Source organism: Quercus lobata, chromosome 4 (assembly GCF_001633185.2).
Source record: "Quercus lobata isolate SW786 chromosome 4, ValleyOak3.0 Primary Assembly, whole genome shotgun sequence".
Lineage (NCBI taxonomy): Eukaryota > Viridiplantae > Streptophyta > Magnoliopsida > Fagales > Fagaceae > Quercus > Quercus lobata.
Window position 1 is genome coordinate 92,473,968 of NC_044907.1, and position 14,057 is coordinate 92,488,024.

At 35.0% G+C, this 14,057-nt stretch overlaps 1 protein-coding gene across 1 annotated transcript in view; it reads left to right on the forward strand.

The window, feature by feature from the left end:
• Positions 1-1,772: 1,772 nt before the first annotated feature.
• LOC115983275 (metal tolerance protein 10-like) overlaps positions 1,773-14,057 on the forward strand; it is a 98,509-nt gene continuing 86,224 nt past the window's right edge. Inside the window, exons 1-2 of the mRNA XM_031105923.1 lie at positions 1,773-2,043; positions 2,123-2,422. Coding sequence (XP_030961783.1) covers positions 1,776-2,043; positions 2,123-2,422 — 568 coding nt within the window. The 5' untranslated portion in view covers positions 1,773-1,775. The remainder of the gene's footprint in view (positions 2,044-2,122; positions 2,423-14,057) is intronic.

The window sequence follows — 14,057 nt, forward strand, 5'->3', positions numbered from 1 at the left end:
CTAAGAAAATAACAAGTAAAAGAGCAAACATACACCAAAGGGCGCCTAAAAGCTGGGTTGCTCCTCACGGCTAATTTGGAAGATGAAACTTTGGCACTGAAATCACTACTCTTGTCTTTACACAAAAACAGTCTCTCAAAAATTGACAAAAGCAAGAGACGAAAAAACGGATCGAAATAGAGTAGGGGAGACAGAGAGACGGAGTGAAGAGCATTAGAGAAAATACCTGTTTTGATGTCAGCGTGCGTTGATGTGGGAGGTGAGAGGCAAGAGGCAAAACACGGTGACTCTTTCAGTCTAGAGAAGTAAAGAAGAAGAAGTGGGAGAAGTAAAGCAGAACTGAGAAAAAAAAAAGTGGGTTTTTCATTAATAACGAGACGCGGGTAGCAACAGACGCACCATGGGTAGTGTCAGTGGTGGGGCCCATGGGTTTGGGGAAAAGTGGTAGAAATAGGTAACTGAGAACTGAGTCCAAACGTTATTTTGTAAATTTTGAGTGAAAATGGGTTTTGAGAATTGAGTTTTGAGTTTTGGGTTTGAGTGATGAGAATTGAAAATAGAGAACTGAGAATGAGTTAGCTCTAAACCAAACGGGGCCTTAATTTTTCTATAAAAAATAGAAAGAGTTGCAATCATCATAAGCCATCTTTTGGACCGTAGGGCAAAAAAACTTGGGTTTGAGAAAATTTGTTTAAAACTAAAAGAATAATTTTCAAATTGTAAATATTTTTTAATGATAAAAAAAATGTTATAAATAAATTTTATTACAAAATGAATATTTTTGCTAATAACTTATGTTTTGAATTCCTAAAAAATATTGTACTATTTTTTAATAGTTAATTTTATTTAAAAAGATAATTAAGATGAATTAACGATTATTGATTTTCCTTTTATGCAATGTAACATCTCATGAGATCAGCGGTTTGTGAAGACAATTTTATTTATTTGAATTTAAGATCTTTCAACAATTATGAAAATTTCAAGCTGGAGTAGTATAATATACTGCTAATTTCACAACTCGAACCGTTCTCTCTTAGCTCCCAAGCACCTCAGATTTTAAGTTAAGAAAAATCATATATATATATATATATATATATATATATATATTTCCTTTTGTTTTAGAAACCTTAGTCCATTTTTCAAAAAAAAAAAAAAAAAATTATCACGATATATGCAACAAAAAATGTGGATTTGTATTCAATTTTCCTTACGTTATTAACGAGCTGCATTACACAGTTACGTGGTCCTTCCTTCCGCGTGCAAAACGAAGACAAAACCTTTTTGCCGACATTCAGTTTGCAACGAAGCTTCACATCTTCACTCATCAGTCTCATCTTCTTTACATATAAAAGAGCCAACAGTCTCATTCTCACTAGAAGAGTAGTAGCAATCAAACCCCAAAACCTCAGCAATCTGCTTTTTATTCTTTTTGTGTCTTTCTGAGAGAGAGAGAGAGAGAGAGAGAAATGGAACCTCTTTTGCTACCAGAGGTGGAGAATTCGTCTGCGCCATGGAAGGGAGAGATAGGGGGAAACAATGGGAGCAAAATGGAGGCATCTTTGTCCCTAGACGTGGAGAAAAAGGACATGTCGTCGTCTATGTCAAGGAGGAGAGAGAGAGGGGCAAACTCTGAGAGCAAAACGGAGCCTCTTTTGCCACCAGAGGTGGAGAATTCGTCTGCGCCATGTAAGGGAGAGATAGAGCGAAACAATGGGAGCAAAATGGAGCTTCCTTTGTTCCCAGTTATGAAGATAAAGGACACAGTTATAAAGAAAATGGACATGTCGTTGTCCATGTCAAGGAGGAGAGAGAGAGAGGCTAACTTTGAGAGCAAAGCGAAGCCTCTTTTGCCACCAGACGTGAAAGGCGCGGTGGAGGAAAACATTGACAGCAAAATGAAGCCTCTATTATCACTAGAAGTGGAGAAACAGGACATGTCTTCTAATACATGGAGGACAAATCTGCAAGAGTTCCCTGCATTTCCTGAAAGAAGGGATGGTGAACATATCTCCTTCACTCTGCGCCATCCTCTTCGTACCCCAAGTAAGCCCAATTCACAAATTTTATGTACGTCTAATATTATTGATAGGCAGGTGTTTATTTCTGTGTGTTTTGCCACAAGACGTGAAAGGCATAGTGGAGGCAGACATTGAGAGCAAAACAGAGCCTCTTTTGCCTCAAGACATGAAGGAGGGCATTGTGGAGGCAGACATTGAGAGCAAAATGGAGCCTCTTTTGCCAACAGACGTGAGAAGCATAATGGTGGAGGCAAACATTGAAAGCAAAACAGAGCCTCTTCTGTCATCAGCCGTGGAGAAGGAGGACATGTCATGGAGGATAAATCTGGAAGGGTTCCCTAAATTGCCTGAAAGAAGGGATGCTGAACATGGCTCCTTCATTCTACGCTTTCTTCGTACCCCAAGTAAGCCCTCTTCACAATCACAAATCCTTATGTATGTAATATGAATGCACGGATACAACAAAATTGGCAATGTTTCTGAATGATGGAGTCAGAAGGCTTTAGTGAATAACTTTAGATAACCTGACAGCTTTGAAGTTCCTGTTGGAGTTTTGGCTAGGTACCTCACATACTTCCTTTCGTTTTCAGTTGTTTTAGAGTTATAATGTATCAATGTTTTATTATTCTTTAACATACCCGATGTCCTTTTGGAAAATGAAACATGAATAGTTGATGACTTTGGATGCTTTCATTCACCTCCTTGTCCATTATTATAGTGATGAATGAAATGTGAAAGTTGTACTCTTTGGCTGTAGGGAAACGATGCAAGGTCAATGATTACTACAAGAAACAAAAAAGGCTAATTGAAGGGTTTACTGAGATGGAGACCATGATTGAAACAGGTTGTGCCCCTGGAAATCTAACAGAGGTTGGTTTTCTGCACTCGTAGCCCCCAAAAACTAAAAAACTTTCATATACTTCTTGTGAGATTTTATAGGTTTTGTTTTAATTGTATTTCCACCCCAGCTTGATGATTTTAAATGTATGTGCATTATAGTGGTGTTAGATGGAAAATTTTGGAACAGAACAAGAAGGAAATTTCTGAGTTTGATTATAGAAATAAATTGAATGACTAGTATTTGTGATCATATTTCTTCCTCTATGACACGTTTGTTTCCTTGTGAACCTGTTTAATAAAAGTTTCAAGCTCCCCTTATATGCCCGCGGCCCCACCCCCCCCCCCAACCTGCCTCTACTAGGAACCCAAATTATGCTATATGGGCATACAGACATAATTCTTGTAATCTTCTAATAATTGTTGAAATTCCATCATTTCAATTGGTTAGTTAGTTAGGAATTAAGCACATGTAACACATTTAACATATGGCTAATTCTTAGAGCACATACTAAAATAGTTAGCCAATCATCTTGAGCCATGTGAGTCAATTAATTTAGAGTTAGCCTCCTATAAACACATAATTTTAATTCTCAATTAAGTATTAAGTCAATTAATCAATTTGTTGCGTGGTGTTTTTTTTTCTCTCTTAATAATTCTTTGTAGATTGACTACCTTGAATACATTCAAATTCCACACAATTTCCATTCATCCCCGTTAGGAACCACTAATTTCCTAACAAGTGCCATCAAAGCCATCGATCTTGATATGATTGAATCCGTTGCATTGCATCAAAGTTACACGGAGTTACCAAAATCAAAGGTTGAGATTCTTTTATGTGGCTTCTCAAGTCTATGATTTCTTTACTCTTGACAATACTCTTACCACATTTCAAGCCGTCCTTTTATCACATGGATGTAATTCATTTCAGGGGGTTGCAGATCTCTTATACTACCTTCGATCAACAGAATGGAACGACCAAAAAAAGAAGTGAAGTTAGAAAGCCGTATGATAGGTGGTAACTATCTTGCCAATTATGAGTTGGGCGCTTTAACCATTCAGACATGGATCCTTAGGGGGATCCTCTTACATGGTGAATAACCAAATTCCAATTGAAATGAAATCCTTAGGATAAATCAATGCAATTTAGGAACACTCAATGAAAGGACATCAATTCAAATCCTGGATTTTCGATTCCTCTTATCACATGGAGGGAAAGGTGTAGAAATGGATTCAAGAAGCGGAGGCATTGGGATTTTGCATCAATTGGATGGAGTTTTATGTAGCCTACAAAATTGGTTTTGAACATCGGTCCTTAATACACCAATGGAGAGGCTACCACTGAAGGCATTGGGATTCTGCACCAATTGGATGGAGTTTAATGTAGTCTACAAGATTGGTTTCAAACACCGATCCTTAATGCACCAATGGAGAGGCTACCACTGAACAACACACTGCTTGACTGGTCATTGATGTTAGCCAAACTCATGCTTCAACTAATGGGGATACTCATGTCATTTAGGATGAAGACATGGACCAAACAGACATGCACGTTGGTGGCACACTATTGACTGTCAGCATGGTGGTCTAGGATTTATATCCAGTAACTCCTGATTGCTTCCTAGAACTGTCTTGGGGTGTCCGAGCGCTGTTGCAGTATGTAAGTTTCACAGATTGTTATTGCAGGAAGTTTGTATACATGTGCAGATGTGTGCTTCACGGTTGAAGATGCAATCACCACTCAGCGAGCTAAGGACTTCTAATTGGTTGGCATGTGGATTCCTAGATTTATGGAGACTATCCTGATGTAATAAAATAATCGTAGGCTCAAGAATTCCAGTCTTCACCAATCTTGAATTAAATCAGGTTAAGGGTTCATTTGACTTCGTAGGAGCAAATTACTACAACTCATTGTACGTCAAGGATGACTCCAGAAAACTAAACAAGGAAGTCAGAAGCTTTGATGCAAACATGGCAATAAATTTGATTTCCATTCAAAATGATACATCTTTACTTGATTATCTAATTATGCAGTGGGCTTTGCATGAAGCCATGAACTGCTGGTTTATTTCAAGCTAGTTTATGAAAATCCTCTTATTCACATTGATGAGAATGGGAAGCGAACACGTTGCAATTCATCATTGGAAGATGAGCTAAGGGTTCAAGATGATGTTTGGTTCCAACTTAAGAAGAAGCAATGTGTGAATAGGATGGTCAAGATGTCATTGGAATATTGGAAGATGAGCTATTAGCTAAGGGTTCAAGATGATGTTTGGTGCCAACATAAGAAGAAGCAATGTGTGAATACGATGGTCAAGATGTCCTTGGAATATTGGTTTAGTGGCCGGTCACCCCCTCATGAAGATGCCACTCAATAACGCCACTTTCTAAGTAAGTGTTTTGAGGGAGAGAGAAATGTTAGGAACCCCAAATTATGTTATAGGAATTAGGAATATCGATATGATTCTCGCAATCTTTTAATAATTGTTGTAATTTCATCTTTTCAAATAGTTAGTTAGGGATTAAGCACATATAACACACTTAACACATGACTAGTTCTAAGAACACATATGCTAAAATAGTTAGCCAATCATCTTAAGCCACATGGGCCAATTAGATTAGAGTTAGTATCCTATTAATACATGATTTTAATTCAAAATTAGGCGCTAAATGAATAAACCAAATTGTGGCTTTTGTGCAATACTTTCTCTCTGTTTCCCTCTTAATAAATTTTTTGGAGGGTGACTACCTTGAATAAGATTCCATGCAATTCCCCATCCATTTCCATACAATTCCCATTTATCCTTTTTAGGAACCAATGGGTTCCTAACACTCCCTAAAAAAACAAAAAGCAAAAATCTTTTCAACTAAAATCTGTCTCGGAAAACAGAAACTGATTATTTGTTTTTTTGTTAATCTATTTACTTTTTATCAGGATGAGATGAAGCAGTTGGCGAAGAGTGTGAGGATGGCTATCTATATAACAAACACAGCTAACATCGTGCTCTTTGCAGCAAAGGTTTTTGCTTCTATTGAGAGCAAATCATTGGCAATTATTGCCTCAATCTTGGCTCCACTCTTTGATCTCTTGTGGGGATTTATATTGTGGTTTACATCTCATGCTATGCAAAACCCAAACCAGCATCGGTATCCAATTGGAAAGAAACGGATGCAGCCAGTGGTAAGTCATTCAACCCAACAATTGTGAGGCTGCATTTGGAAACACCTTAATGTATATTTGAATTTAAGCCTCTCCCTTCATGCAATCAGTTTAATAGGTTTCATGTTTCCCTTTTTTCATTTCACTTTCAGCAATCCTTATTGTGATCAATGAGGTAAATAAATATTTCCAACCATTACTGGTGTTGCCTCAACTGTATCTTATTCCACAAATGCTAGAGGGAAAAACATTTAATGGTGTTAGGGTACAGTTTTACTTTTATTCTATTACAAGCAGTTTGAAATTAATGTAAATGCTTGCCTAAAGATTTCATCAGGTCATGCTTTAGACTCTCATTTTGTTATGGAAATATTATGCTTAGAGTCTTTTGAGTTTGCAAAAAATAGAAAAAGGTTTTTGGCAGAACTTGTTAATTGACAAAATGCAGGGGACCATTGGCTTTTTGCTTCTGCATATCAAGCTAGGAATAGACACTTTGGAATAACGCTTTTTTTCTTTTTTTTGGGTGATAAATTGGAAAAGTGGTCAAACAATCTACACTTAGGAATAAATAGCATTGGTTTTGGGCTAGTTTTTGAATGTAGGATCAAGGGGACAATGATTTTTGGGGATATAGACTCAGGGCAAGCTAATAATCGCATCAGATATGCCCAGACTCTGTTTTAACACTTTTGCTATAATGCATCATATATTGAACTTGCAGGGAATCATTATTTTTGGATCTTTCGGATTACAAGTACTGTTGCAGGCGGCTCAACAATTATTACAAAGGTATGCAACTTTGATAATATTAGCTTCAACCTAAGTTAATTAAGGATATAGACGGCGGTGAGCACAGGACTAGGACACATTTTATCCGTTGAATTTGAGAAGGTTTTAAAGATTAGCACCCTTCTTGATGTCTTGTCAGAACTCAGAGCTCCAATGTTTCCTTAGTCATTGGTACTTTACAAAAAGGTTGGCATAGGTTTTGAGGTACTACCCAAATGTATGAGGCCCTAGTTAGATCGCAGTCTGAGCTGTTGGATACACTTATCGTTCTAAAGTTCTATATTGTATTCATTTACAATATCAGTGATTAATATAGTCTTCATTTCATGTGCTGATTACAGTCTGTGCCTGAAAAGGATCCTCAGAAGGAGAAATGGATAATTGGAATAATGACATCTGTAACTTTGGTGAAGTTTATGCTCGTGGTCTATTGTCGAAGGTTTAAAGATAAATTTGTTAGAGCCTATGCTGAACATCATTTTTCTGATGTTAAAACCAATTTTATCAGTTTGGCAACAGTCGTCCTGGCCAGTCGATACTATTGGTGGATTGATCCTACTGGAGCTATTATAGTGAGTTCAATGCAACTGACTTGTTTTTTTTCAAATACCTGACCCATCTCCACTTTTTACTGTACTGTAGATAATTGGGTTCAGCTACTCCACTGGTTTTTAATATCTTTTCTTTCTTAAAACCATCACAATTACCACTTACTGTGTTTTGTATAAAAAAAAAATTGGTATTTCCACACACTCTCTCTCTCTCTCTCTCAAGTGATATTCCACTTCCATTCTATGCCTTGATATGGATCTATAAGTGGCATGAGGATGGAATTCTTCTTGGCTCCTTGGAATTGAACCTTCCTCTTATCTTATTACAATGATTTCTTGAACCTGTGATGCAGATACTATTATATACAATGAATACATGGAAGAAGACGTTCTTTGAGAATTTATTTGCCCTAATTGGAAGGACAGCACCACCTGAATTTTTGAGAAAGCTGACATATCTGATATGGAACCACCATGAAGATATCAAGAAAATTGACACAGTAAGAGCATACACATTTGGTTGTGATCATTATTTTGCGGAGGTTGACATAGTTTTGCCACAAGACATGGTTCTGAGCAAAACGCATGACATTGGTGAGACACTGCAAGAGAAGCTGGAGCAACTCCCTGAAGTTGCGAGAGCTTTTGTGCATATAGATTCCGAGTATACTCACAGGCCTGAACACAAGACCATGGTTTGATGACAAAGATGATGATGACAATTGTAATGATCAGAGCTCAGCCTTGCTAGAGCACAAGGGCCTTCACATGAGTTGCTGATTTAATTAATATGTGATGCAATATTTTATTGTAATGACAAGTATACAATTTACCATCTGATGGCTTAACTCCACTAATCATGAAGTATCTCTCTTATTTATTTAGTTGGCCTGAACACAAGACCACGGTTTTATGAAGATGACAATTGTACTGATCAGAGCTCAGCCTTCGACAATGATGATGATGACAATTGTAATGATCGGAGCTCAGCCTTGCCAGAGCACAAGGGCCTTCAAAATTCAAATGGGTTGCTGATGGCTTAACTCCACTAATCATGAACTATCCCTCTTATTTATTTGCTAGGCCTGAACACAAGACCACAGTTTGATGACGATGACAATTGTACTGATCAGAGCTCAGCCTTCAACGATGATGATGATGGCAATTGAAATGTCAGAGCTCAGCCTTGCCAGAGCACAAGGGCCTTCAAAATTCAAATGGGTTGCTGATTTAGTTAACATGTGATGCAATATTTTTGTGATGACAAGTACAAAATTTACCATCTGATGGCTTAACTCCACTAATCATGAAGTATCCCTCTTATTTATTTAGTAGATGGAGATTCATTAAACAGTTGATTTTGTCCTTAATATGCAACCATTTTGTAATGACAAGTACAAAATTTGTCATTTATTTTTCTTGTCAATTTAATTATGAAAGTTATGGAAGCAATAACCTCTAGCTTTACTTGAGGCATTTTCTTTACTATGGTGTCACTACTGATTCTCCACTTGTGGCTGCCAACAGTGTTTGTTCTAGCATGACTTAGTCTAGACTACCTATCTTTCAGTTCCCTCCAATCTTCTTCCAATTTATTAGTCTAACAACATCCATTTAGGCTGCCAGATTCATAAGTTCAAGATCTTAACTCTTATCTTCTTCACAATTGTTAATCCATTGTTCTATTTCATACAAAATTTTAGTGTAACTACAATGCAGATAACTTCACATACAATGGGTATTTGATGAAATGCAGTGACGAAGTCTAGCTTATGGTATTCTCACACGCACATACCAAAAGGGTACATTGAAAACTGAGCAAAGACATGAAAAATCACATGTTTTATACACACACACAACACAAATTTTAAGTGGCAGAGAGTGATTCGAACCCTTGATGTCTTTGTTAAAAACACCAAAAAATGTCATTTTGACTTTGGCTGCAGGTAGATATTACACCTGGAAAAAGTCTTTTTTGGCATGAAGTATATGAAGCATTGTATGATTTGGTAGCAAGTATGTTCATGTTAACAGTGAAACAGAAGTTGTGCAGCAAAAACAAACAGATTATGAGATTAGGACAAAAGCGATTATGAGATTAGGACAAAAGCTTTGTTTTGTTTTATTTTGTTTTGTGTTTTGTGTTTGTGTTGTCTTTTCTTTTTTTTTTTTTCTTTTTTTTAATATCTTTTCTACAAATTTCATCTTTTCTGGGGTATCAATATCAATTGATTGTCTAAAAAGTGTGCTAGAGTTTATCCCTTAATTGGAAGTGAGAGTTTATTACTCTTAATATTCACTCACAAAATATGAATGAATAGAGGGGGTGCGTCCTTGTCCAACTCTCTTTCTCTGTGGCTCTACGTACTTGTGGATAACTTAATTGCATTTTGAATTCCACAACTGATCTAAATTGAAAAAATAACCAGCAAATTATTCACAATTATAAAAAGGAAAAATTACATTTGAAACCCTACAGATGAGGGATGTAACAAATCAAATCCTATTGTTCTATAAATATTCAAGTAAACGCTATTCTTTTTTCTTTTCTTTTAATGTTAAGATTTTAATAATTGAGCTGATTGGAACTCATGATTGCATAAGTCAAATTATGTTCCTTTACTACCTACATTTCTTTGTTCCTACATATGTAGGTGCAGTGTATGATGATGAGTACTAGTGGTTGAACCTTTATATCTAGAATTATTTCGTCTTAGAATTACTCTAGAATTATTCTTTAATCCCTTAACTTTCACGTCAATTGTCAAATTAATCCTTAATGTTTGATTTTTGTTAATTTAGTCCTTCACTTTGTTAAATTAAGCAGATATGGTTCTTCTATCCAAATCATTTAGCAAATACAATAGTTTCAACTTTTTTTTTTTTAATAGAAATAATATTCATCGAACGACAAGATTTCCACAGAAGAACCAGATTGACTTCATTTTGACTGAGTCTGAGTGAGGCTAAACTGATAAAAATTAAAATTTTGAAAACAATTTGAGAATTAAAGTAAAACTCAAGGGAGTGAATCAAATTTTAACCAAAAACTAAACAAAAGACTTGTTGTAGTTACAAATATTACATAACAGGTTGAATACGAATTTTGACATATCAAAATCTTAGAAAGTTCTTAGCTGTGTATTGGAGGAGTGCTATGAAGAATGAACAACAAAAGACAAGCCTTATGAGTAACCAAGTTTTGCTAGGAAATCAGTTGTTTGATTTCCTTCATGGTAGGAATGAAGTAGCTCTAGATAATATATCAAGCTCATGAGAGATTTGCAATCTATAACAATAGAGGAATAGAAATCATGAGCAGACAAGATGCATTTTCCATTTCACTTGAAATGGTAATAGTCTTTTTTTTTTTTTTTTAATGGTAAAAAACCGTACCGAATGTCACGTCATTTAAAATTTTAAATGATGTTAATCTTAAATGATATGACACTGGATTCACTATCTTATTTATAATAGTTAATCTGAACCACGAAATGAATCAATTTCATATGGGGAGGATCCTAATAGATTGGTACTATTAGTCAAAAAGTGTATAACAAGTTTAGCAGAGGTTCAACTAACAAATGGGCTAGAAAGCTAATTGAAGATCATCTATAACTGCTCATAAGTCCTTAATGCAACGTCCATTGTGATCATGAATTAAGCTCCTCACTACTTGCTGGCTCTGGAGTCTGGATTTTTTCAGGAAGAACCATCAATAATTAAATATATGAGCATTTAACTCAGTTAACTTGGACGTGACTTTAATTCATTTTAAAAAATTAACCTCCAGATATAAGGTTTGTGATAAATGATTTTTGCTAAATGATTGATATTTTCTGAAGGACAAAACTAATTTTGTAGTTTCCACTTTTAATGATAGTTTTTTGTCATCAGACAAAGACACTAATCAATTTTTGGTGTATGCAGGGATTGAATCCTAAATCTCTTATTCAATTCTTAGAAACTTTACTAATTAGGTTAACTGGAACCCAAAAAAGAAGAGAGTTTGATTAACAAACAATAGTCACAATTGAGCTAGTCCAAATAATTCATAGTGGGTATTTCATATTCTGAAAGTTTTCCAGGTGGGTATTGATTTAAATGCATAATATTAACTATTTGGTTTCTTTTTCTAGTGAGATTTTTTTTTTTTTTTTTTTTTGGCTTCTTCCTTCCAGTGGTCACTATGATTAGGGAGCCGGAGATTGGCCATAGGATGGGGGAGACGATTTTTTTTTTTTTTTGGGATTCTTTGACTTCTTTCCTAGCTTTCATCATTTATTTTAGTTTAATGGAATTAATTAAGGTAAATGGAAAATGCTAAAAATATTACAAGTTATATTACATAAAATTTACAAATTATGTAACAAAGAATGTGATTGGTTAATATATTATAAAAAAAAAAGAAAAAAAAAGGTGTGATTGGTAACTTTTAGTACTTGTAAGGCTACTTGGTGGAGTGGTGGTGTGGTATAATTTTGGTTTTTTTTTTTTATTATAAAGGGAATGTGAAGGTTCAGAGAAATTCTAAAACCACACATTTCACAACTATTTTATGTGACTGACTATTTGTTACTTTCACATAGATTTACAATTTTTTCTCCATCACTTACAACCTAACCCATTAAAGTTGTGGCCCAAAAATGTGTGGTCCTAGATTTTTCGAAGATTTAAAGATTTTTTTTTTTTTTTTTTTTGGGTGGTTGGGTGTGTTATCTTACTTTAATGGTTCATATGAGCCGTCTCATACCCACATAAAAAGAGATAGCTATGAGGAGTGAAATGCATGACCTTTGGGAAACATACACAAGGCATGAGTAGCTCACTTGGTGGTACGAGTTCTTGTATCGTTTCATATGATGCTTGCAGGAGTTGATTGGTTCAAATAGTGACTCTTCAACTAATGTGTTGTGCCCACAACAATATCTTCATAAAGGCCTCGATGTTTTACATGGTATTGCCTTTATTGTCACATGACGTGGGATTGATGAATTCACATTGAAGACCATCTTTTCTTATTCATAAAAAAAATAAAAATAAAAATAAAATAAAAACCACAAAAACAAAAACCCTACCAGCTTAACTAACACCACATGGCCAATGATAAATTTTTCTAACAAGTTTATATATATTTTTTCTTTGAGAAGAAACTTTAGAACTTGAGAAACATATTCTAACATATGTTGAAGAAGTTATACAGAGGTCTTAATAACGGAAAAATATACCTTGTTACGGTTATATGTATCTTTTGTGAATGAGAAGATACATATACTCGTAACAAGGTATACCTTCTCCTTAATAACAATCTAGAAATTGGTTTGAATATCTTTACCAAGATATATACGTCTATAAAGTTGAAATATCTCCATCACCATTGTAGATAAGGTCCAAATGCCCACCAGTTATTATCAGGTGGTGCAAAATATAGTCGAGATACCAAGCAAAGTCCTCACCAGTAGTCACCACCAGGCCAAAAATTCCTAATTCCTTTACAAAGGGGCAAATCTTATTGTGTTAAATACAATTTGACACAGATATACAGACACCTTTGTAGGGAATTTAATCAAAATTCCCAACCTATGAGAAACAAAAATAGAGAAAAACACACGCCAAAGAAAAGAATCACACGCACAAAACAATAATTACGTGGTTCGGCAATTTGCCTACGTCCACGGAGTTGCAGGGATTTCACTATTTTCAGGGAAGAATATAGAGTACCAAATTGTGGCTACAATATTTTTCTCTAACCCTCAAGAATTCGGCAACAACAACCTACAATCTTAAAAACCCTAATCACGGCAAAGTCGGTTTACATATACATAATGGGCCAAAACCACGCTTCATGGACTATGCCTCAATAAATTTCCCATTAAAAACCACGTAATATTATTCGGGTCGAGTCGTCAAACTGGATCAAACAAAAAAACTAGGCTCCACAAAGCCCAACAACCTTTTGTTGGAGTACTGTTATCTTAGATTTTTTTTATATAGTTTTATATATCTGCTCTATAAATTTAATATGATTCAAACCTTACAAAACTTGGCCATTTTTATTTTTTAAGTCTAAGATAAATTTTTATTTTACGGATGAAGTCTAAGAGAATAATTATAATTGAGCACTCATATCATGCAATCCAACGTTTGACCTTGTTGGCAATGGCAGCAACACACCCCACACCAGACATCATGATACGAGAAAGTTTGGTGCTTATGAGTATTATTTCAGCAATATTTATTACCTTTGACGAGTAGTTGGTATTATTATTTCAGCAATATATATATATATATATATATATATATATATATATATATATGTATTTTATTTTAATACACATTTAATAGATTTTGAATCTAATAAATCTTTTGGATTTGTGTTAGCTCAACTAATAAATTATCTTATAAAGTAAAGAACCGATTGCTGTCTTGTCCTAATAATAAGTATAGCAATTATTATAGAATAAGAGGATCTAAAGTCTTATCCATCTACAAAACATCCAATCTATCTTGTTGTTTCAAGATGAAAAACTATCATATTTTTATCTCACAAAAATTCTAAGACCATATAGCATTTTCCACACCATTTGTTACAATTATCATTTGTGGCTAATTGTGAGCAGTGAAGAAAAAATAGTAAGTAAATGTGAAAGTGATATACAGTTAGTCACAATTTGCTACAAAATAATTGTGGAAAAGAGT